At 40.9% G+C, this 21,451-nt stretch overlaps 1 protein-coding gene across 1 annotated transcript; it reads right to left on the reverse strand.

Moving 5' to 3' along the window:
• Positions 1 to 12,396, reverse strand: LOC132982411 (endothelin receptor type B-like). Its single transcript, XM_061048895.1, has 8 exons — positions 12,163 to 12,396; positions 5,998 to 6,541; positions 4,066 to 4,178; positions 3,784 to 3,988; positions 844 to 993; positions 611 to 744; positions 390 to 498; positions 1 to 296 (listed from the first exon to the last, which is right to left on the reverse strand). Exons 2-8 carry the CDS (start codon positions 6,382 to 6,384, stop codon positions 156 to 158), a joined length of 1,239 nt encoding a protein of 412 aa, XP_060904878.1. The 5' UTR covers positions 6,385 to 6,541; positions 12,163 to 12,396; the 3' UTR covers positions 1 to 155.
• Between the last annotated feature and the right edge of the window lie 9,055 nt (positions 12,397 to 21,451).

A 21,451-nucleotide genomic window follows, 5' to 3' on the forward strand; every position in this document is an offset into this window, starting at 1 on the left:
CCTCGATAAGTGACTTCTACAGTACGTCGCTCCATGTTCCCCTCGTCTTCAGGATCTGTTAGGCAGTGATACAGCTGATTTCCCATGTCAGAAACTGCTAAGAACAGTTTTTAGGTTTTGGGCAGAATATGAGTGTTATATATGCGTCTGTGTTTTTATGAAGAGCTTGTGTATTTCTGACTGGAGCGGGAGCTGGAGCGGTCTAGTCCGTTCCCGTTACAGGAGCCCTTCCAGCGTGCCCCTGACCCCGGTCCATCAAGGGGAGATGCTCTGTAGCACCAGCAGCACAGGCAAGACTGCAAGGCAAGAACACACACACAATGAATGGCCTTTGTTTACTGGTGTTATAAACAAGCCTGGACTTTTATTGCCAGTTTGTGCACTCTTACCTGGAAGCAGTTTTTAAACTTCTGGCTGACAAAGTAGAGGGCAATCGGGTTAATGCAGGAGTTGAGGGAGGCCATGTTGATGCCGATGTAATCCATCACTAACAGGAAGCTGGCAGGGAAAAGAGCAAAGTTAGGGGTGAAGACTACAGGAAGCTGTAGAGCAGAGAACAATGGGTCCTTATGAAGTTTGCGGTTTATTTGCATCGCTTCTGCGTGCCTACCTGAGCAGTTCACAGCGGTTGGGGTCATTTTCGTCATAGATTGTTTTTTTCAGAATTCGGCTGAGATGAAGGGGCAGCCAGCAGAGAGCAAAAATCAACACCAGGCAGAACACCGTCTTCGCTACTTCCCTCCGCTGCACACACACAAAGAGACAACGATGAGTGTCACTGACTGCTGCTGTCTCATTGTGCCAGTAATAGTAAAGGAGCACTGTAGTCATCCACATGTATACCTGCTTCATGTGGTCATTGAGTGCGATGCGCATGCCCTTTTTGCGGCTGAGCATCTCACAGGACATGAGTGTGTAGAAGATCCCTGTGCAGGCTAGTGGGAGGCAGAAGTAGAAGCCAAACAGCCACCAGTCTTTCGCGTCCTGGTAGAACTGGAAAAAAAATAAAAAGACTTGGTGAAAAGATGCCAGAAAAATACAACTGTTACTGAAGTTTCCTAAAAATATATCTATTGGATTTATCCTGTCAAGCTGGAACTGATGCTGTGGATTTTCTAGGACTCTTGCCTTAAAATGCTTCAATAAGTCTCAGAGTTCCCCAAAACATGTCTGTGAAGTGTCTTGTTATAAATCCACTCTGATCCTGTATTTGATCATGTCTATAAACCCCTCTATTTCAGCACTGCTTAGAACAGGCTATTTCTGTGTCTGTACCTTTAAATGTAAATGAGCTGTGTCTGACCACGCCCCCTCTCTGGAATGGCTTGGGTGCCTTGGGCTTTCTCGCTCCATGCCCAAGTGTTTACGTTGAGAAGTTAGACTCAGAGGGGCAGAACAAACACCTAGCTGTGGGAGTGTCACCCACTTGGGGGAGGGGTTACTGCCCTTTGTGATGTCATGAAGGGAAAATCTCCAAACGGCCTGTTTGAGCACACATTTTCTGAAAAGTGGAGCAGGAAAAAGACGGAGAGGATGGACTTTTCTGATCATTGGGGGGGTTTGTAGACAAACCATGGTCAAATGTATTTAGCATTATATGTGATGTGACCAAGTTTTTGCAACAGTTTTTTTTATTTTTTAAATAACTGTAGTCAAAACAGTTACATGTCTTTTTTAAATAACACAAGCAATGAGGTATGTTTCATTATCTGTCTGATACATGGGAGGATTTTTAAACCTTCATTTTGTCAGATTTGTAAGTTTATTTTTCTTTATTGTTACCAATATATAACCTATACCACAAACAAAAAGCAAACTAAAGTGGATTCTTTAAACATAATGGCCTGTCAAGTACAAGACCCTAGTGCAATTTTATAATTGATTTAAATATCAGAGGGTTCAGACTGGATCTAGCACACATCTCTCCCTGATGTGTGCTGGTAATTTCACTGAGGGTCAGAATTGTTTGTGTCGGTCACAAGTAGTACTTTTGCACAAATGCAAAATAAGCTTTTGAGTAATTCAATGACATTGATTCAAATTACCAGTTATTTTCAAAGTAAACTCGAGCTTGTCCTTTAGCTAACCAAATCAGTTGATAAATGACCTCTTTCTTATTTCCACATAGACCTGTGTTTCTTCAGACCCCTCTGATTTAAAATACTTTAAACTGTTCACACATTGGAAGTGGATTTGAGAATGTCACATTGAGATGATTAAGACCATTTATCACTTATTGGCCCAGCTCGACAAGGAACAAAAAGATCCTGATTAAATACAAAACTAACTGTATGTTTTTGTTGCGGTGCTGAGCTTTAAAGTTCAACGTTTGTAGTTGAAAGTAACATCAGGTGCAGGCTGAACAACATCCCCAAGTCTTTGTAAACTTGGCTTTGATAAAGATATCTAAATTAGAGAGCAGGATATTTTCACCACGAGAAAAAAATAACATTACAAGCAGCCGCTATCAAACATGTTGATTTGATATATTGCTGCAGTTTGTGCCAAGCTACAGTTACACTGATCATATTTCCATGGCGGGAATGTGAAGTATGCAGCTGTTTGATTTTATTAAGCTGTTAGTCATTTCATTAGGTTGACTCACATCAATATTTCAGATTTCTTTGTGCTGTTTTTCTTCCTTGACTCTTAAAGTGGTTATCTATTGATCTACATTCTGTCAGGATGTGAACGGTAATTACTGCAGCACGTTTATTTAGAGTTATTCTATTAAAGGAAGACTTTTTCATCCTGTAGATGTCGCCCTTGAGCACCAGCACTAAACGAAAACAAACTGCTGTTTGGTGACACCTCCGCTATTCTTAAACCTCCGCTCTCCTCCAGCAGCACAATTAGAACACACGATAATTAAGCACCATTAAACCCAAGCGGTGGAAAAAATTGTCCTATGTTCGAGCTGCTATCACCTGTAGTCTGCATTATTGTGTTAGCAGGCTAATGTTAGCACACTTAAGCACTTAGCACTGGTTAACTCATAGCTTCATATTGCACATAGATTGACACAGAATGACACTGATGTGACATCCAAATAAGCAGTGAGTTTGTTATTCTTCTTTTCTCTAGTCCTTTACTGAAACAGCTTTACACACAAGGCCGTCCTGTCCACATAAACATGATGTAAACACAGCTCTGACAACAATACAGCTGGTGGACTCGAGCGTCTCACTCATCGTAGACAGTCATGACTCAGAGACATGTAAAGGGGTTATACTTGATTTCTGCTGTCTTTATGTGTAAAACGTTGCACATTCTTCCGTTAAAGAGATACAGTAAATACAGACCTGGTGCTCTGAGGATGAAGCCTACTGATTCAAGTGTTCCTGTGACTTCTTCTCAAGCACAAGCAAAATCAAACAGAACTTGTTGTACGCCACCATGTAGAACAATATGTTGTTGATTATATTGCCAAAAAACTGTATGATAAAGTTAAAAACAAAATAATGTATTGTTCGATGTAACTACCCAGCAGTAAATAATGACACTACAAGTAACTCCATCAGCTACAACACCTTCTTGTTTCTTACACAACAAAGCAGCAGAAATATGAACCCACCACAGTATTGTTAAATAATATAACACTGACTGATTTTTGATACCAACAGAATATTTGGCTGAATCCATAGTCCTAATTTTACTTTATATTTATATGAAGTGCCTTCACTAATGAAATATTTGAATATTGTGGTATTATTGTCTTACTTAATAGTACCTCTATGCTTCCTCTATCACTGTTAAAGGGTTACATTCTTATCAAGCAACTACCTTCATAAAGCTGGAGGTCTGTTCTGGAGGCAGCATACACACACGCAGCTTGTTGCCTCTGTATGGTAGCTCCAGCATGTCGAATGCCAGCGCCTCAGGGACAGCCAGCGCCACAGCAACCAGCCAGATCAGAGTCACCTCCGCTGCCTTCCACAGAGGGATCCCCATGCCCTTCACCCTGCTCCATGATGTTACTGCATGGTAACTATGCAGACACAGATAGATGCATTAGCTTTTAGACCTTACATATGTCATGTGTATGGAGAGTGTGTGTCCACTTACCGGTCAATACTGAGAGCGCACAAGCTGAGGACAGTGATTCCAACTGAAGCTTTCTGGATGAACGGGAACAACTTGCAGATATACACGCCAAAGGGCCAGTCCTCTGCTATGAGCTGCAGGGAAGAATCAAGAGGCAGACATTTGAGACACGTAAAGCAACATGGACAGACATCTTTGAGATTCTTTCTTGTGTCTTTTATTATCACTGCAGCAACTCTAGCCAAAATCTACAGCCCTTTGTTCTTCCACAATGCTTAAGCCCTTTTCCTGGAGGCTTTAAAGTCAGTTCAGGATCAGTAAATTGTGTTCAGCAACTAAACTGGAAACTCATGTCATCATTAGTGCTTGGCTGCCACTCATGGAAATGTACAGTTTTATTATCAACTAGAGCTGCACCATAAATCGAAATGTCATAATTATGACAATATGAGCAGTCACAAACGTATAGCTTAAGTATCTCTGGGTCTTGTTGTTTATGAGTGAGGGTAGGGTGGACCGTGAGATAGACAGACGGATTGGTTCAGTGTTGGCAGTAATGCAGGTGCTGTGCCAGACTGTTGTGGTGAAGAGGGGCAAAGCTCTCGATTTACCGGTTGATCTTTGTTCCGACCCTCACCTATGGTCATGAGCTATGTGAAGTGAGAAAGAATAAGATCGCGGATACAAGCGGCCGAAATGAGTTTCATCTGGAGGCTGGCTGGGCTCAGCCTTAGAGATAGGGTGAGGAGCTCAGAGTAGAGCCGCTGCTCCTTCGCATCCAAAGGAGTCAGTTGAGGTGGTTTGGGCATCTGATCAGGATGCCTCCTGGACACCTCCCTTTGGAGGTTTTTTACGGGCACGCCCGACTGGGAGGAAACACTGGGGTACACCCAGAGTTCGCTGGAAGGATTATGTATCCCGTCTGGCCTGGGAACGCCTCGGAATCCCTCAGGAGGAGCTGGAAAACGTTGCTGAGGAGACGAAAGTCTGGGACCCGACCTCGGATAAGCGGAAGAAGATGGATGGATGGATGGATGGACAAACGTATAGCAGGAAAAATCTATTAATCCCCAAAAATTTAGAAAAAAATTTCAATTCAAAGCAGCAATTCCCTCAGCATGTTCATATTTTACCTGTTGGATAGAGGCCCAGTTATAATGGCCACTTTTAACACCAGGTTGATGCAGTCAGATGATTCTATGTTTTTTTCATATCGCAACTTTAACGCAGGAAGAAAATAAATCGAGATGTCCGTTTTTTCCAGGATCGTGCGGTCCTGTTATCAACGCCATGCTGTATGACTTTCTTATTGACAAAACCATGCCTGTTGTCAATTCAGCAGATGCTGTTTCTCATTATATTATCATCTTTTAAATCTCTTAATCTCATCATGTTTTCAATTACAGTTTGGGGTTTTCATAAAAATCTGAAATGTATGACAATGACAGCATTATTTCTTCGGCTCAAGCTGCCCATGACTTACGGCTCACACCTTCTTTTGATATCTTTTTAGTGTGAATGATCCCTTGTGGTACAGGTGGAAAAGCCCGAACAGTCTTTACTGCCAAATGAAATGAAGAAAACCACAGAGAACACACCAAATGGAGCGACTCCCCACAGAAATTAACTTGTTGAAAAACCACAGCTAACCACAAAGGCTGTGCCAAGAAAGCAGTTGCAAACAGCCCTCTCATAGTATGTGATGCAGTGCAATGCAGGCATTGAGATTCAAGTCGCAATGAAATACAGTCAAAAAGAGGAGTGTCTAACTGAGGCCACGGGTTTTAAATTAAATCATTAAAGTTTTGTTTTTGCCTGAAGTATGAATGAATTATTAGTTTTGGATTGATGTGAGTATGAAATGTTTTCCTCTGTTTTAAAAAGTCATGTATCTTTGACATGCAGACGTCATTATAACAATCAGAAGAAACACCAAAACAATCTCGTTCTCACCTTAAACACATTGATGGGGATGGCGATGATAATGTAAAGCAGATCCCCGAGAGCCAGGCTGCCAATCAGGACATTTGGTCCGTTCCTCATGCACTTGTTCTTATATATGATCCTGAGCAGCGAGGAGTTTCCGATGATCCCCACCACAAAGATCAGGCAGGACACGATGGTGTTCACATACTTGAAGGCGTGCTTGATCTCCGTGGGCTTTATGCACATGGGAGGGAAGGACCCCCTTGGCCGGGATGGCTGAAGGGGGGGTATTGGGACGGAGGCGTTGTTCTTGGAGGGTTCTGAAGCCTCGAGGCTGCTCTGGGAGTCCCGAGCGAACCGGGACGCTTCGATCTCAGCTACGACCAGAAGACACATCAGAGCGACGGCCCTCATCTTCGCATTCGCACAGCACGATGTTCTCTCACTCAAAGGCACAGTCAATCTCAGGATCACACTTAAAGGCACTCACACACACATATTCGCACACTCACATACATCTACACACAGGGCCTTGCTTCTGACCTGGCAGCGTAGGTCTGAGTTGTTTGCCCTGCAGAGAGAGAGAGAGAGAGAGATGATGAACCATCACATTACACCACTAACACAAAAACAAAAGTGTATCTCACAAACTACTGGATAAATAAGCATGTCGTTTTGTACAGGCATTCATGATCCCCAGCGGATGATTTCTCCGGAGACTTTTTTGTTCTGTGACCATTAGGTCAAAGTTTTCACCTGTCCTGTGTAATATCTTAAAATCATCACAATGGAATTGCACAGAATCTTGTTTTGAAAATCAGCGTTTAGAAAAAAATGTATTCTAATGACTTTGGTGATCCCTTTGCGTTCACTCGAACAACAATACTTTGTTATGAGTAAGAAGTCCTGGCATGTGCAGAAAAAGGCAGAAAAAGGGGCTTGAGCACCTTCCCCTTTCCCATCTTTGGAGAAATCCCCTTTTTCCTGTTTCCCGAGCTTTCAGACCTAACAGATAGATCTGGTTATATGTCAGGTTAGGAGATATGTGATACAGGCCACTTATATCCTCTTTCGTGCTGCAGCTGTGAGCAGACGCATGAAATCTTGTATGTATAGGCGACATGACATCGGGGTTACAGCAGGAGTAGTCGAGATGTGCAGAAGTGGAAAAAACACAACCACGTCCACAGACAGACAGACAGCTGCAGATGATGAAGAGAGACAGAGAAGCAGCAGAAGTTGATAAAAGATGAAGGATCAGCAGATGTCGAGAGACTAAACAGTTCAGACTCTACTGATAAAACGATCTGATAACTCCTGCGATTATTGAAAAACATGGTTACCTACAACATTTTGTAATTTTACAACAATCTAATGAAAAACAAATTCAGTTCACCTTTTATCCAAAACTAATCATTCCATGTTTAATGATAGCAGGTGTGCATCCTATGTGAGAAATTTGTATTAAACATGTATTTGAATATAAATAAAGTGCCCACAGTGCATAACATGGTATCAAAATAGTGATTAGTATTCAAAAACTCCTCACCCAAAAAGTCCCCCTAAGTCTTCAAATCCCAGCAAATTGTAGGAAACTAGATATCAGATCAATACATCTGGTCTCTGCTGGATCACTGCGTGGTAAAGTGGTACGCAATGAATGAAAAAATACACTTTTTTATCAGAACACATGTTCAACTAATTAGATTAGACAGCGTTGTACCATGGAACACGCACAGAATGTCAAGGTGCATTAAAAAAGCATCAAAATAAAGCAATTTATATTTTAACAAAGATTCAAGGGGGCGTAGAATCCCTTAGGTCTGGTCTACACTGTGTGTAAAAACAACCCCATGATGTCGTCACATGCCATCATCATCATCATCATCATCATCATCATCATCTTTATTGCCAGACTCAGTAGTCCATTAGAAAACGTATATAAAGACAAACAAACAGAAAAAACATCACCAGTCTTATAAAAGACAGCTGTACCAGTGTGGCCACAAGGATGACTGGTATCTCACAGACCTACGACTGGGATTTGTCAGCAGCATAATACTGGAGTTCTGAGAATCATTCAGTCGGCAAATACATTTGTACTAGAGCCCGACCGATTAATCGACCATTTGATAATATCGGCTGATATTAGCATTTTAAGTGACTATCGGCATCGGCTAATTTCATCTCCAATTTGCTCAGATATTACGAGATTTATTCGCCAGTGAAATATCATGTAATTTTGAATATCATTGTATTATACTAGCAGTTCTGTTTCACCAGCAGAGGGCGCTATATGGATTACAACAAGTATCATCACTCTCCAGAGGGTCAAGAGGTGATGCACGTACATGCCCGGTTACTTTCCCGTTGAGTCACCATCTCTTCCAAGTGTTTCATAACCGCATTTGAAGGTTCAAGGCTATAAATGTGTCTTTTTATTTCTATTTATCTCTAAAGATCGAAAATAGAAAGATATCGGCTGATTTATCGTATCAGATTTTTCTTCTCTCCCTAATATCGGTATTGGCCACAAATATCTAATATCAGTTGGGCCCTAATTTGTTCATCAAGTTTCTCATAAGAACCTGATAAGTTTTAACTCCTACATTACAAACAGCTCACTTGCACTAATCCATCGAGGTTTTTTAAACTTTTAGTTTTTGTAAGCTTGCTTTTTTAAAACCTGGCCCACAAGGGTTCATCAGGGTTCACTTTTTAATGTGCAAAATGTCGGCCTCAGTAGTACAGGGAGGTCACACTCTTTGTCAGGAACATATAAATGTTGAAGTGGAGAGGCAGTTTAAGAACAGCAGACAAACTAGTTTGAGAATCAACATTTGACTTACATTTTTTTAAAATCATTAAACAATTAAATAATTTTACACAAAAGTGAAAAAGTATTAATAAAAGGAGAGGAGGCGAAATGAAAAGAGACAGACAATTGGAGACGACTGTGGTTAGATCAGGAAAAGCACACAAAAGTGTCTGCTCTCTGTGTGTGTGTGTGTGTGTGTGTGTGTGTGTGTGTGTGTGTGTGTGTGTGTGTGTGTGTGTGTGTGTGTGTGTGTGTGTGTGTGTGTGTGTGTGTGTGTGGTGTGTATCTATGCTTGTCTGTATGTGTTTCTGTGATTGTGTTAATGGCTCTCTCAGAAGACCCTAGCTAGCCTCTCTCAAGAGTCATGTGTACTTCCAAGAATGCCCTGGGGCATCTCTAGGGATAAATGGGCTTATTGATGAGGGCGGCAATATCTGTAGAGACATGCTAACACAGACACACACAATGTCTTCATTTCAGAGTGGGATGTGCAAACCTTCTTGACACCATAAAAAGCACAAGTTTGAGGTCAAATGCTTGGTTTGATTTGACTTCTTTCTGATCACATCTAAAATTAAAAATGACACTACAGCAGCATATTGCACCCACATGCACTGATGTTAACATCTGCTCCTGGTTCATAAAGACATTGGCTTGTTCTGTCCACACACACGCAAAGAAACTAAATCACATGGATGAACTCACAGACATGTCACAAGAATCCATTTGGAAAGATTTGGCCACGGTCCATACATGCTCTGTGTGTCATATGAATCATATCTTTGTATTGGATAACATGGTAGGGACTGTGTTAGAGCAGGGCTGTCTGATCTGAGTTGAAAAGCTTATTTGTAATTGGGCTGATACTTTAAATCTAATATATTTTTCTTTGGAAACCACCTGCGACCTTAAGCTCTGCTGGCTTCACATCTTACAAAGAAGGATGTGGAAAGTTGGCAACAGACAGAGAAACAATGAGAGAGATACTAGCACTGGTCAGAAAATGTGTTTGTCTTTGAAACAAGGACACAGGAAGGGCAAAAAGAGTGTTAAAGGAAAGAAAAAAAACACTTCACAGAATTCAGGAACAGGATGGCATCAAAAGATTGAGATAAATGAAAGTTTACTGCTCCTGTTAGAGGAAGGCAACGGCAGTAAAGGAGGAAAGAGTTGAGAGCTGAAGTACAGAAACTGAGAGGGCAGGAGTCATGAGATGACCTGAAGGCAGATAGGAGGCAGTAAAAAAATGGAGATAACAGGAAGTCATGGGGAGTGTGGTGAACTCGCAAGGCAAATGGATTCAATTGAATTGGAAACAATTGAGAAAATAAATTAATTTTATTCCATTATGACTCAACTTGACACAAAGCAATTTGCCAAGAAGTTACAAGATAAATGTGATTTATGACCCTGACCCTGATGAATAGATTCATTAATAATCATGCTGTTAAGGTTGCTGCAAAACAAGACCACAAGTGTTCTGTAGTAAATATATACATATATATAAATATAGTAAAAGTAGTTATAACAGATTGTTGAAAAAGTAAAGGTCCTATTTTCATGACTGAGTAAAAGCAGAATGCACTCAAATTACAAATAATACATGATGCACTGTGCATCTATCTATCTATAATCTATCTATCTATCTTGTGCAAGTGGAGTTTTACTTTTGCAGCTGCTCGAGGTGGTGTTTGTTTGAACTTTTATACACTTGCTTAGTCCAGTTGTTTTCCCCCCTAGGGGTTGGGTGCATCCAAAGGGTTGAAAGATAAATATGCGGGGTTGTAAGATCATTGATGGGAGAGAGAGGGAAACATTTAGGCCTACATTCATTTTTTACTTGAACTTTTTTCTTCTAAAAATCTTGAATATGGTGTAAGATTAATTAAAAGTAGCACAGAGTTTGATAAACTCAAAAAGTAGACAACAATAACATCACAGTTGACATGAAGCAGAGTTGAGATATACTACAACTTCAACAGACAGCACATAATCACACAAACAACGATCTGTTGATCTAACAATGTGGTCATCTCTGGTTGTGTGTGTTTTTTTTGACACAAGGTAAGTGTCTCTGTTATTTTATTTCCCATGTGTTCACTTTGAAAAAAAAATGGCAACATCTTATGGTCATTAAAGGAATGATACACGTGTGTGAAAATGCAAACATCTATGCACATACTATTCAATCTTGTTATTAAAGATGGGGGAATTTAACTTTAACTTAAAATGGAAAAATACAAGCTGAGTTTCAGCTCCACTGCACCTAAATATACAACTGTGACAGTTTAAGTTTATAGACTTATTTTTGATTCTTCGTCAAGGTGTAAAAAATACTTTTTCTGCCAGTTCTCTGGAGTTAAGTGGGCGGCATTATCTGTAGAGTCATGCCAATAAATCCTGGACAGCGGTGCGTGAGAGAGCCTGTGAACTGAGCACAGCTCCAATCTCTTGATTTAAACATTTTAGTTTGGACAGATATCATCCGTCATGTGCCAGGTTTTAACCCTCAGAGAGCTGCAAGAGACCAACGCATATCTGCACAGATCTGCAGGGCATGATATCAAAGAGTGATAAGATGAATACATCAGCAATGTCAGACTGTGATGCTGCAATAGAGCAGGCCTGCTCTCCAAAATGTGTATCCCCATGAAAACTGTATCTGTGTGGAATAAGACCTTCAAGAAGTTAATAATGTAAGACTGTTATGTCAACATGAAGGAACAATAATGGTATGACCAAAACAAGCTAGCATAAAGCAAAAGTGAGAAAGAAAATGTTTCAAGCAAACATGGACGGACAGACAGACAGACAGACAGATAGATGGACAGATAGATAGATGGGGGGCGGCAGTAGCTCAGTCTGTAGGGACTTGGGTTGAGAACCGGAGGGTCGCCGGCTCAAGTCCTGGTGCGGACCAATAATGGAAGTTGGTCTGGTAGCTGGAGAGGTGCCAGATCACCTCCTGAGCACTGCAGAGGTGCCCTTGAGCAAGGCACCAAACCCCCTCCCCACCACCAGCCCAGGAGCGCCCGCTGTGGGCAGCTCCGTCACTCTGGCTTCTCTCCATTAGTGCATGTCCATAGGATCCTGTTTGTGCATGTGTGTATATATTTCAGCCTATGTGTGTGTTGCATGACTACAGAGTGTAAAAACTGAAATTTCCCCTTGCCCTTGGGATCAATAAAAGTAAATCTTAAATCTTAGATAGATAGATTGACAGATAGTTAGTTTGACCCTCATGCTTGTGGAGTTTGCACTGCGGGATAACTTAAGTCATGTGGTCACGGTTAGCCTATTCTTCTCAAAGTGCACACAATGGTACCACTCCTCGAATAGATAACTTGACAATAAAGTTCTGAATTCAAACCTACCGCGCCGCACAGGTGTGACGAGGTCACAGCCAAAGACTTCCGATGAATAATCCTTGAGTTGTTCCTGTGTTGTGTCCTGAATAATCACAGGTTTCTTTTAAAAGTTGTAGCATCGAAAAGTTCACGGTGTTTCCAGTGCTTCCCGCAGTGCTTCAGGGTCCTCTGCTCCCTCCCTCAGCTGCTCTCTCTGACTCACAAGAGGGACGGCTGGCTTTTTTATACGCACGAGCCGGGAGGCTGCAGAGACAACCAATCAGATTTCAGCACACCAGCATCTTTCCCGCTTTCCGTCAGGACGCGGGCATGGACTTTTTTAAATACGGTTCTTGAAAATGTGAAGGACTCCACCAGAATTCAGGCTTTCCAGCTCTCTTTCAAAACCATTAAATATGGCTCTAATATCTCTGGCTGATGACGCAAACACATTAGGTACAAAGAGGAGATGTAAGAGGAGCTGTCTCCCCTGGCGTGTTGTAATACTTCAGTGGGACACCGCTGTCATGTGATTGATTCAGCCTCCAGGTTTTTCCTGCAGCATCTTACTCCAAAACACAAGATACACACACTCTCTGACATCTGCTCTATCAAAGCACTCACAAATATTATCGGTTTTTATTTCTTCAAATGTATGACTACAGTTTGGTGATCTACTTTGCTGTAAAAAGAAAAGTAGTTTTTGTTTAATCATGACTGAAAGTGCCTTTTAAAAGCTCAGTTCCAATCATTGATTGACTCAGATCGCCTCCAAAAACATCACCTGTTCATCACCAGGCTGCTGTTTCTTTTCTAAAGAAGTCATGTTAGCATGTGCTTCATGGCCTTCTGCTTCTTTTGGATGTCTTTAATTATATTATGAATAGGCCTTACTGACGAAGAATGAGCTCATTTTGCAAAACAGTGGTGCTAAAAAATTACATCTATATCCTAAACTGTTATTAGATAATGTTTGTTTGTCCTCTTTATCGTCCATATTGTGCAACTGATTTAAATGTTTAACATATTCAAAAGCTGCAACTCACTTATTGTCACAGAAACAGATGCTTGCATGTTTGTGTGTGTTATTCTCTGAGATGGTCTTTCCCACTATCACTCGGTTATTAAATGTTAGATAAGCTGCAGAAATCAACATTTATTTACTTAATTTGATAAACAAAAAACAAACTTACTCATAAGGTTTCAGTTAGCAGGGCGTGTGACAAACCCAGGCACACACACACACACACACACACATACACACACACACACACACACACACACACACACACACACACACACACACACACACACACACTGACATACATGTGCACACAGCACAATACAAAGGTCCTTTCTGTGGCCGTTTAATGACATCCATCCCCTGCTCTATTTTGGGAGCTGACTATTCTGGTGCATCATTATTGTCATTAGCACAGTCTCATATCATTAAACCATTAACAGACATTATCACCATTATACACAGGGTTACACACATCACATCTCACCAACAAAACACTGCATTCCTCGCACCTGCGTATGTGTGTGTGTGTGTGTGTGTGTGTGTGTGTGTGTGTGTGTGTGTGTGTGTGTGTGTGTGTGTGTGTGTGTGTGTGTGTGTGAGAGAGAGTGTGTGTGTGGAGGGAGGACGTGCTGTTGTCCCAGTCGCGATGTTGTCAAAGTGACCTTGGCAGAGGGACACAGTTGGATAGTTACTATAAACCTCATCCTGATCTGTAAACACTCTTCATCCTCTTTGACAGGAAACAAGCTGACTTGGAACTTCCCAGGGTGCACTGCTGTTCTTTATTAAGTCTGACAGTGAAGATGTTATTTCGTTACATCAAAATGTTGCAGAGATTTTAGCAAACTAAAAGCTGGCAGAACGAGGTGAAGTGTGAAAGATCAACTCAGTCCATGTCTTTGAACTGAGCTAATTGTTGCATGTCAAGGCAGGGCTCCATCTTTAAATGTCCAGAGGGAAAACCCTGTGAAATACTTTGGAAAGACTTTTAGTCTCTGCATTTAATTCATACAGTTGGTGTCCTTGAACTTCTTAAAGCCTTCATTGTGGTTGTGTAAAATACTAAAGTTTTTCTTGTGATACCTCACATTATCTGAATGTTCTGTCAATTAGTTTCTTTCCCTGGGACTTACCCATTAGAGCTATTTTTTGCTGGACACCAAACAAGCACACAATTCATTATCATCCCAGTTGTAATACGGCAAATCAGCATACTGTGATCCTAATTCAAACAAGACACAAGTAACAAAAACTTTCTTTCATGTGTCAAACCAGTAAGAACTCCAGAAATGTTCAGTTTCTTTGTATTAAATCTAAATCAACACTTCATCACACATGTCACACAAGCTTCACTTTTACACCAAAATAAAAAATTAACATTTAGTGCTTCAATTTACACTTTTTCCAACAAATGCTTCCTTTGATATTTGATCTTAAAAAAAGTTGAATAACCTTTGGGTTGAACAAAGCTCAGTCACACAGCACAACATCTGGTGTGTCAACTGATCAGCCACTTGATGCTTGAAAGTTCAAGAAAAATGCCCCAGGTTTTATTTACTGAAAAAAAGAAACAAAGAACCTTTGACATCACACACATCAGCGTTAACCTGGCACACCTCAAGTCATGTTGGGCTTGTCTTTGTCCTGGTGTCCTTGATGTATGGGAAGAAGAGATTCATAAATAAATAACTTAAAGGTGTACTATGGAGTTTTGGTATAGATATGTGAAAGTTGGAGAAATGTACAGATTCTGTGGTATATGTTCATATCTCTATAAATACACAAACTGTCCTCAGAGGAAAATGTGGTCCATGTAACACTGTTTGAAGAGAAAATGCTACTGGAGAAGTTATGGTGGAGGGCCCGAAACAGTGAAACTGTAAATCTCCTGGTAGCTTGTTAGCTCCAGACAGTGTTCCAGGGACCCATATTTTCCTTTGAATAAAGTTTGTGTATTTAGTTCAGAAAATATAGCATAGAATTGTTTCACTTCTCCAACTTTCAAATTTCTCATTTTGAAAAAAACATGCTAACGACCTGTCCCTGAAATAAATCATGAGCAGATGAAGCTAAAACTGTTTTAATCTGAAACTTAAAGTGACGAAAAAGAATACATTTTTTGGGAACTAATCTCCGCAAAGACTTGTGAAGTCCTTTCAAAGGCTAAGCCAGCTTGAAGATAAGGAATTTGGGAGAGATTCTGCAAATCATTCCTCAACAGACACCCCAGATTGGGTACGTCTGCAGAGAAAGGTCAACTTGAAATCAGTTCATTTGCTGACACCTGGAAGACTAAAAGTTTTTTTTAAAGCTTGACTTTTCGTCAAAGGGTGTGGTCCTGGCCGGGGGGTTGAAGATTGATGTTTTGGCAATTTGCCTAAAAAACAATTGGTGTAACTCTCATAAACGTTTGATCTCCTGCCATTTTTTTACATACATAGCAGTCCCAAATGCTTTATCTCTCATATGCAATGTTCAATCTTCCAGTCACCTCCTCAACATTACTCCCACAACTCCCCCTGCTAACAGGAAATGGTTTAAAGTTTATCAGCTCAGTGATGGAGTCCTTGTGGTTGGAGATATAAACCATATCTGGCCACAAAGACTCCACACTGAGCTGATAAGGGACCAGGAGTGGGTGTATGATCACTCATTCCCCCCCCACTGCCTAGTCCACCCTGCAGTAACCACACCATCAGCAACCCCTGTTTGAGACACCTCTCAACCTCAACCCGTCTCCCCAGAACCCCCCCTGGACTTTCACTGCTCCTCCTACCGATTGCCCCATCCCCACATACCCCACATCCTGCTCCAACCCTGTCTCTTTCAACTGGCCAAATGAAGAGAGAACGGAGAAGGCTTAAGGTCAGAAAGGCAGAAGGTCAGAACATTGACATTGTGGGCATGAGTGGTTTTCACCTGAACTAAAAACTGGACGAAAATGCACAATAAGAGAAAGCAGACTCAACCTGTTAAGGAGACTCTTTTGAAGTGCAGGGAGTGCTGCTGAGGACTTTTTACGACTCTGTATTTGCATCATCCATCCTTTATGGAGTGGTCTGCTGGAGCAGCAGAGTCATGGCTGCAGAAGAGACTCAACAGAAGAAGAAGAAGAAGAAGAAGAGGCTAGCTCTGTTGCCCTCTTGGTCCTTAAAAAAATGTTGGGAGACAGGAGGATGATGCCTAAGCTTTCATCTCTCATGGCGATCATTTTACCACATTTTCATGGCACAGTAACAGTACCTAGTGATAAAGGGCCGTAAGAGTACAAACAATACTCCTCAACAATACTTAAAGGGGACTTTTTTTGTGTGAAAAATCCACTTTAACAGTGTTGTTGAACATATATTTGGATAACCTGAGTGTCTACCAACCCACTAAATGTGAAATAAACCCATCCAGTCATTTGTTTGTAGTCTGCATAAGTCTTACAACACAGAGAAAAATGCCCTGTTTCAAATTTGCTCAGCTTGTGATGTCACAGTGGGATTCTGGTAAAAAAAAAAATCCCCTCACCTCCCCTGGTATCTCCACCCATGGACTCCACCTCCAGCCTAGAGCAAAACTTTTGCGCAGGTCCGCCATTTTTATTCTCCCTACAGAGGAGTGATGTCTATCAGGAAAACTCGGGGGGGGGAGGGGGTCATTTCATTTAAAGAGACACACACACCAAAACGGAGCGTTCTGAGAGAGCTGGTTTATACAGGGTCACAAACCTCCTCTGGTGCTTGATTCATGTTATATTTTGACCAAAGCTCAGCACAGATGTTTCATTTAGACCACAGGGGACTGTTTGAAAAGGTGGAGGAGGGGGATAATATGTCCTCTTTAAATTTACATTGTGTTGTTTGATGTTATTGTCCATCATTTAAATGCATCATTACTGCATGTCTCTGCCACCTAGTGGCCATAGAAAGTCATATGTAACTCCTTTTTTTGCAATTCAAATGACAATTTGTGTGTGTGTGTTGACCGTGATACACACCACGGTTGCAACATGGCCGTCATATCTTTGCCACTTTCTTTGGTTACCGGATTTTGTAGCTGGAGTCCTGAAATAAAGGGATTCAATACAGGAGAGAGAAGTATTTTTATTCATCATCTGGACATTAACTTTTGTACGTCTGTAAGATAAAGGTCCGTCATCCTGCCTTCCCTGCATGTGTAAAGTGAACTGTGCAGATCTCCCATCCAGCTCCACTGTTATTTTCACATTACTTTATAATAATGTAGTTAGCACAATCAGTTGGATAATTTGATTCACTGACTACTTAAGCAGTATTAACTAATGTTACGGTTCATTTCATTTTTAAGTTTGCTCGCCAGAAAATACACTGTTTACCGCATGGACAGGCGCTGGAGGTCTTACATTCATTATGTTAGCTGGTAAACTGATGCAGCAAGTTTAACATCAGCTCAATTAATTTAGCTTTAAATGAGCGTATAAATATCAAGAAATAATAAACTTTCCTTGCCATGCATTTCAAATATGAAATTCTAAGATGATACGAAAATGTAACTCAAAGTGGCTGATTGCTATTGTTAGCTAACGGGTTATTACTGTAAATGTGTTTTTATCTCATAAGTTGGCACGCTGTGTCTCCAGATTTTCAGTAGGCCTAAGCATTGTCTGTGTTCTTCTCATTAATAAGGAGGCTTTGAAATGTAAACAGTTGCTCAGATTTGCAAGGTTAACATTTATTTAACGGCTTAAACCTGGAGAACAACAGAGAGACACGACACCAACATTTAAAAAAAAAAAAAAACGCACCTGCAAATTATTAAACAGGTTCACAAAATACGAATAAAACGTATGCGTGAGTTACTAAATCCTGCACGAGGTTGCAATAATAAAACCTGTGTTATTATGGAAACATTTTGGTCTCAGTCAATGCTTTTTTAAGTTTAGTTGGACTGCTCCGGACTTGATGATGAGCCTTACATGCATTTGATTAACCTGTCTTTGTCTGCTTTAATGAATTAAAGAACCAGTACAATCACTCTGAGATTGGTGGTTAGCAGAGTTCATGACATCATGGTCAACCTGGTTGACTCTTTATCTTACACTACAGTACAAATGGACGCTTGTCTTGTAGCATTGTTGACTTCCCTCAGCTTCTGCAGCTGAAAAGGCAGAGCTATGTGTCTCAGTCAGAACCAGCAGTTTACACACTTAATCCACTTGTTACAGTGTTGTGTCAGGAGAGACAATTATTATGCTTTCCCCTGACAGGGATGTTACAGAGAGCCCCACTGTCATCACAAGAAGAGACAATATTTAACAATCCTTGTTAGACTGCTTAAGGCCATCTTCTGCTGTCAAGGTAAACACCATAATCCTTGAATTTACAACACAGTCAGAAAAACAGCAGGTAGTGTTGCAGAGGAGACTTTCTCTACAGATTTGAGGATGTGGGAGTATGTTTGGACAGGGGCCAACAGCGGACTGATGGTATGTTTCTTTTGATGTTCAAATGTAGGCATCCAATTATGTGACTGACGTAGATCCAGGGTTGCCCTTTCTGCTCCCTTGAGTAAAAGGAAAAAAACGACTAGAGAATGATATGTCTGTTCAAATCATTATCAGAGCTGCAGTTTAGGGTAACTGAATAATGTTGGAAATTATCCCTCAGTTGGTCTGCAAGTAATCTCTCCACAGGCATGGTCTTCAGTTTATTAATTTAGGTGTATGCCTATCTCTCTCTGTGCATGTCTGTGTGTCTGTGTGTCTGTGTGTGTCTGTCATCAGCTTGCTTGTTTCAGTTGGCAATTTAATGTAACAGTTAAAGAACAAAGAAAAAGGGTTTATAATAAATGGTATAGTGATGAATGAAGGAAATCCCATTTTAGCAATCCCACTCTCCCTTCCTGCTCTTTTTATGCTGATCGGAGGTGATTTAAAAAAAGAACCTGTCAGGTTTGATGGATGCCGAGGCTGTAGTGAGAAAGTGACCTCACATTGTGTGGAGGTTTTCTTTTTTGGATCATCTTTTTTTTTTATCATTTCTATGATAACCCCCGTGACACACATCCTTCAAACATACACATGCACACCAGACATGTGCACACGTATACACACACTTCTTACCCCCTTGACACTGTAACAATTCCCACCCAGTTCTACCCTGAGAACAGGAACTGTGACTCTCAGCTGACATCAACAACCTGGAAACCTGCGGCACATATCCTGTTTATTATTAGCTGAGCAGACTTTGTAAAGAGCACAACGTTAGAATGAGGGAAAAGGGTCTTTCCACCCCTGTTTAGAATATGAAAGTTAGAGACTGAAAGAGCAACAGAGAGGATAGGTGGGTACTTCCTCTATGCTGCCCCTGTGCAGGAAACCCCTGATATACACAAAGACAGCAGTATGGATGGTCGGACAGGGTTGGGGGGGTTGAACACTTACAAAACATTGCTATTCTTTTCTATACTTTTAGGATTATATTTCCCATTTTCCCCCAAATTGGCTTAATTAGCTCCTAAAAATCACAAAATATTTGGCTTAAAAACTGTTGACACTGAGCTTTCTGTAAATGCATTCCTTGTATGCTACCAATAAATCCTTGTCATGCCATGCCTCTTATGTACTGTAGCCAGTCATCCTCTCATTACTGTCAGAATTCACTCAGCTAATAAATAAATAACCCTGAGCTGAATGGCATCATGTGTGTACCAGTAGGCCTTTTACGTTCTTCTTCAGTTAGCATCTGCTGTGGGTTGTGTAAGCTAGTACGCAAATCGAAACTTACACTTTACTGGAGTGAAAATGTGTTCACCAAATTTAACTTAAAACACTGTCCCAGTTAAGCAGCTGTACCATTGTGTAGTTGGCTTTACAAATAATATCACGTTTTTTGGGATATAAATTACTGAGAAGAGCTGCTATTTAAATTATTAATGTCTTCTCTGAAAAGCAGTTCCCAGCATGTCCCAACTTGTGACTATTCTTATAAATGGGTTTTTAACTTTTGCCGCTTCTGTTGCTCCAACAAAAAAAAGTATCTGGGCAAGAAGCATGAGCCCCCGTGGACTTTGCAAACAAGTTTTAATTCTTCACCAAGTGCTTGTTCACTAGTCTAAGTGTGAGTAAACAAAGAACGAGTTTGTGAGCACTCTGGCTCTGCCTCCACCTGGCTCTGGGCTGCTGCTTTTATTTTGAGTCGTCCTTCAGAGGAGATTGTACCAGTCCAACTGTGTGCACCTGGCCCATCCATTCAGAATTTAATCTGTATTCATTCGGCCTCCCAGTCCATTGCTGGCTCTCCCCATTGTGCCACATTCTTTGGTTTGGTTGTAATTATCCTCACTTTACTGCATGCAACACTAAACTCTCACAAAAATGAGTGCTTTCTTTGTGGTTCTCTGAATGGAGAGATTATTTTTGAATACATCATTTCTTCTTCTTCAGTTACTCTTTAGAAAGGTTGTTGACCTTAGCACTTTGTATTTGCTCTTTCATTTGATGAAGCTTTAAATCATCTGTTATCAGCAGCACACCTTGATCGCCCCGGCTTCTAGGTGTCTGCTTATTATATTTAATTTGTTTGGTCTACAAGGTTTTTTTTTTCATGAATGTTGGCATGAATAAAAACTTAAAGGAGACTGCTCTCCTCAAACATGCATTATATCCTCAGTCTTATTACCCTGTCTTAACAAATGATCTTATTCAGTACCCAGCATACATAGAAATACAAAACTGTATGTAAGGGCTATCTAATGGACATATTTAGCATGCAAATATTGAAAATACAGCCACACTAGATACATGGCAGGTGAGATTACTTGGATAGCCTACATCTTGTTTAAGTTGCTAAATAATGTTGTTGTTTTATTCCTTTGCACCTAAATGAAATCAGATTCTATCTAGTTTGGTTCGGTCACTGTCTGCTGGGGCGGCTGTGGCTCAGTGGTAAAGTCAGTTGTCTCTAGAACGGGGGGTCGGGGTTTGATCCCCAGCTCCTGCAGTCACATGGCCTTTGGCGAGATATTGCACGAAAAATTGCTCCTGCTGCTACGTCAATGGCTTATGAATAGGATAAATTGATACTGATGGAGACTTTACATAGCAGCCTCTGCCATCAGTTTGTGAATGGGTAAATGTGACTACGAAAGCACTGTTAGAGATGTTAGACATTTACCGTTATGCCCTTCTTCTTGCTTCTCTCGTCTGAATTGTAAATTATGACTTTGGGCTGATCTGATTTGTTGTTAGAAACAAGCCATTTACTGAGAAAGGTAGCCCACATTTGAACAACAATCACTGCTCCTTCTGGTGGTTCAATCAACCCC

Source organism: Labrus mixtus, chromosome 10 (assembly GCF_963584025.1).
Source record: "Labrus mixtus chromosome 10, fLabMix1.1, whole genome shotgun sequence".
In the NCBI taxonomy this organism is placed as follows: domain Eukaryota; kingdom Metazoa; phylum Chordata; class Actinopteri; order Labriformes; family Labridae; genus Labrus; species Labrus mixtus.

Bases quoted from the DNA above. Each gene is read 5' to 3' on its own strand.
- LOC132982411 (XM_061048895.1), bottom strand. From the start codon at position 6,384: ATGAGGGCCGTCGCTCTGATGTGTCTTCTGGTCGTAGCTGAGATCGAA. The intron at 4,179-5,997 runs GTGAGAACGAGA...TCTTCCCTGCAG, and splicing joins TCCCCATCAATGTGTTTAAG to CTCATAGCAGAGGACTGGCC. The intron at 499-610 runs GTAGGCACGCAG...TTTCCCTGCCAG, and splicing joins AACCGCTGTGAACTGCTCAG to CTTCCTGTTAGTGATGGATT.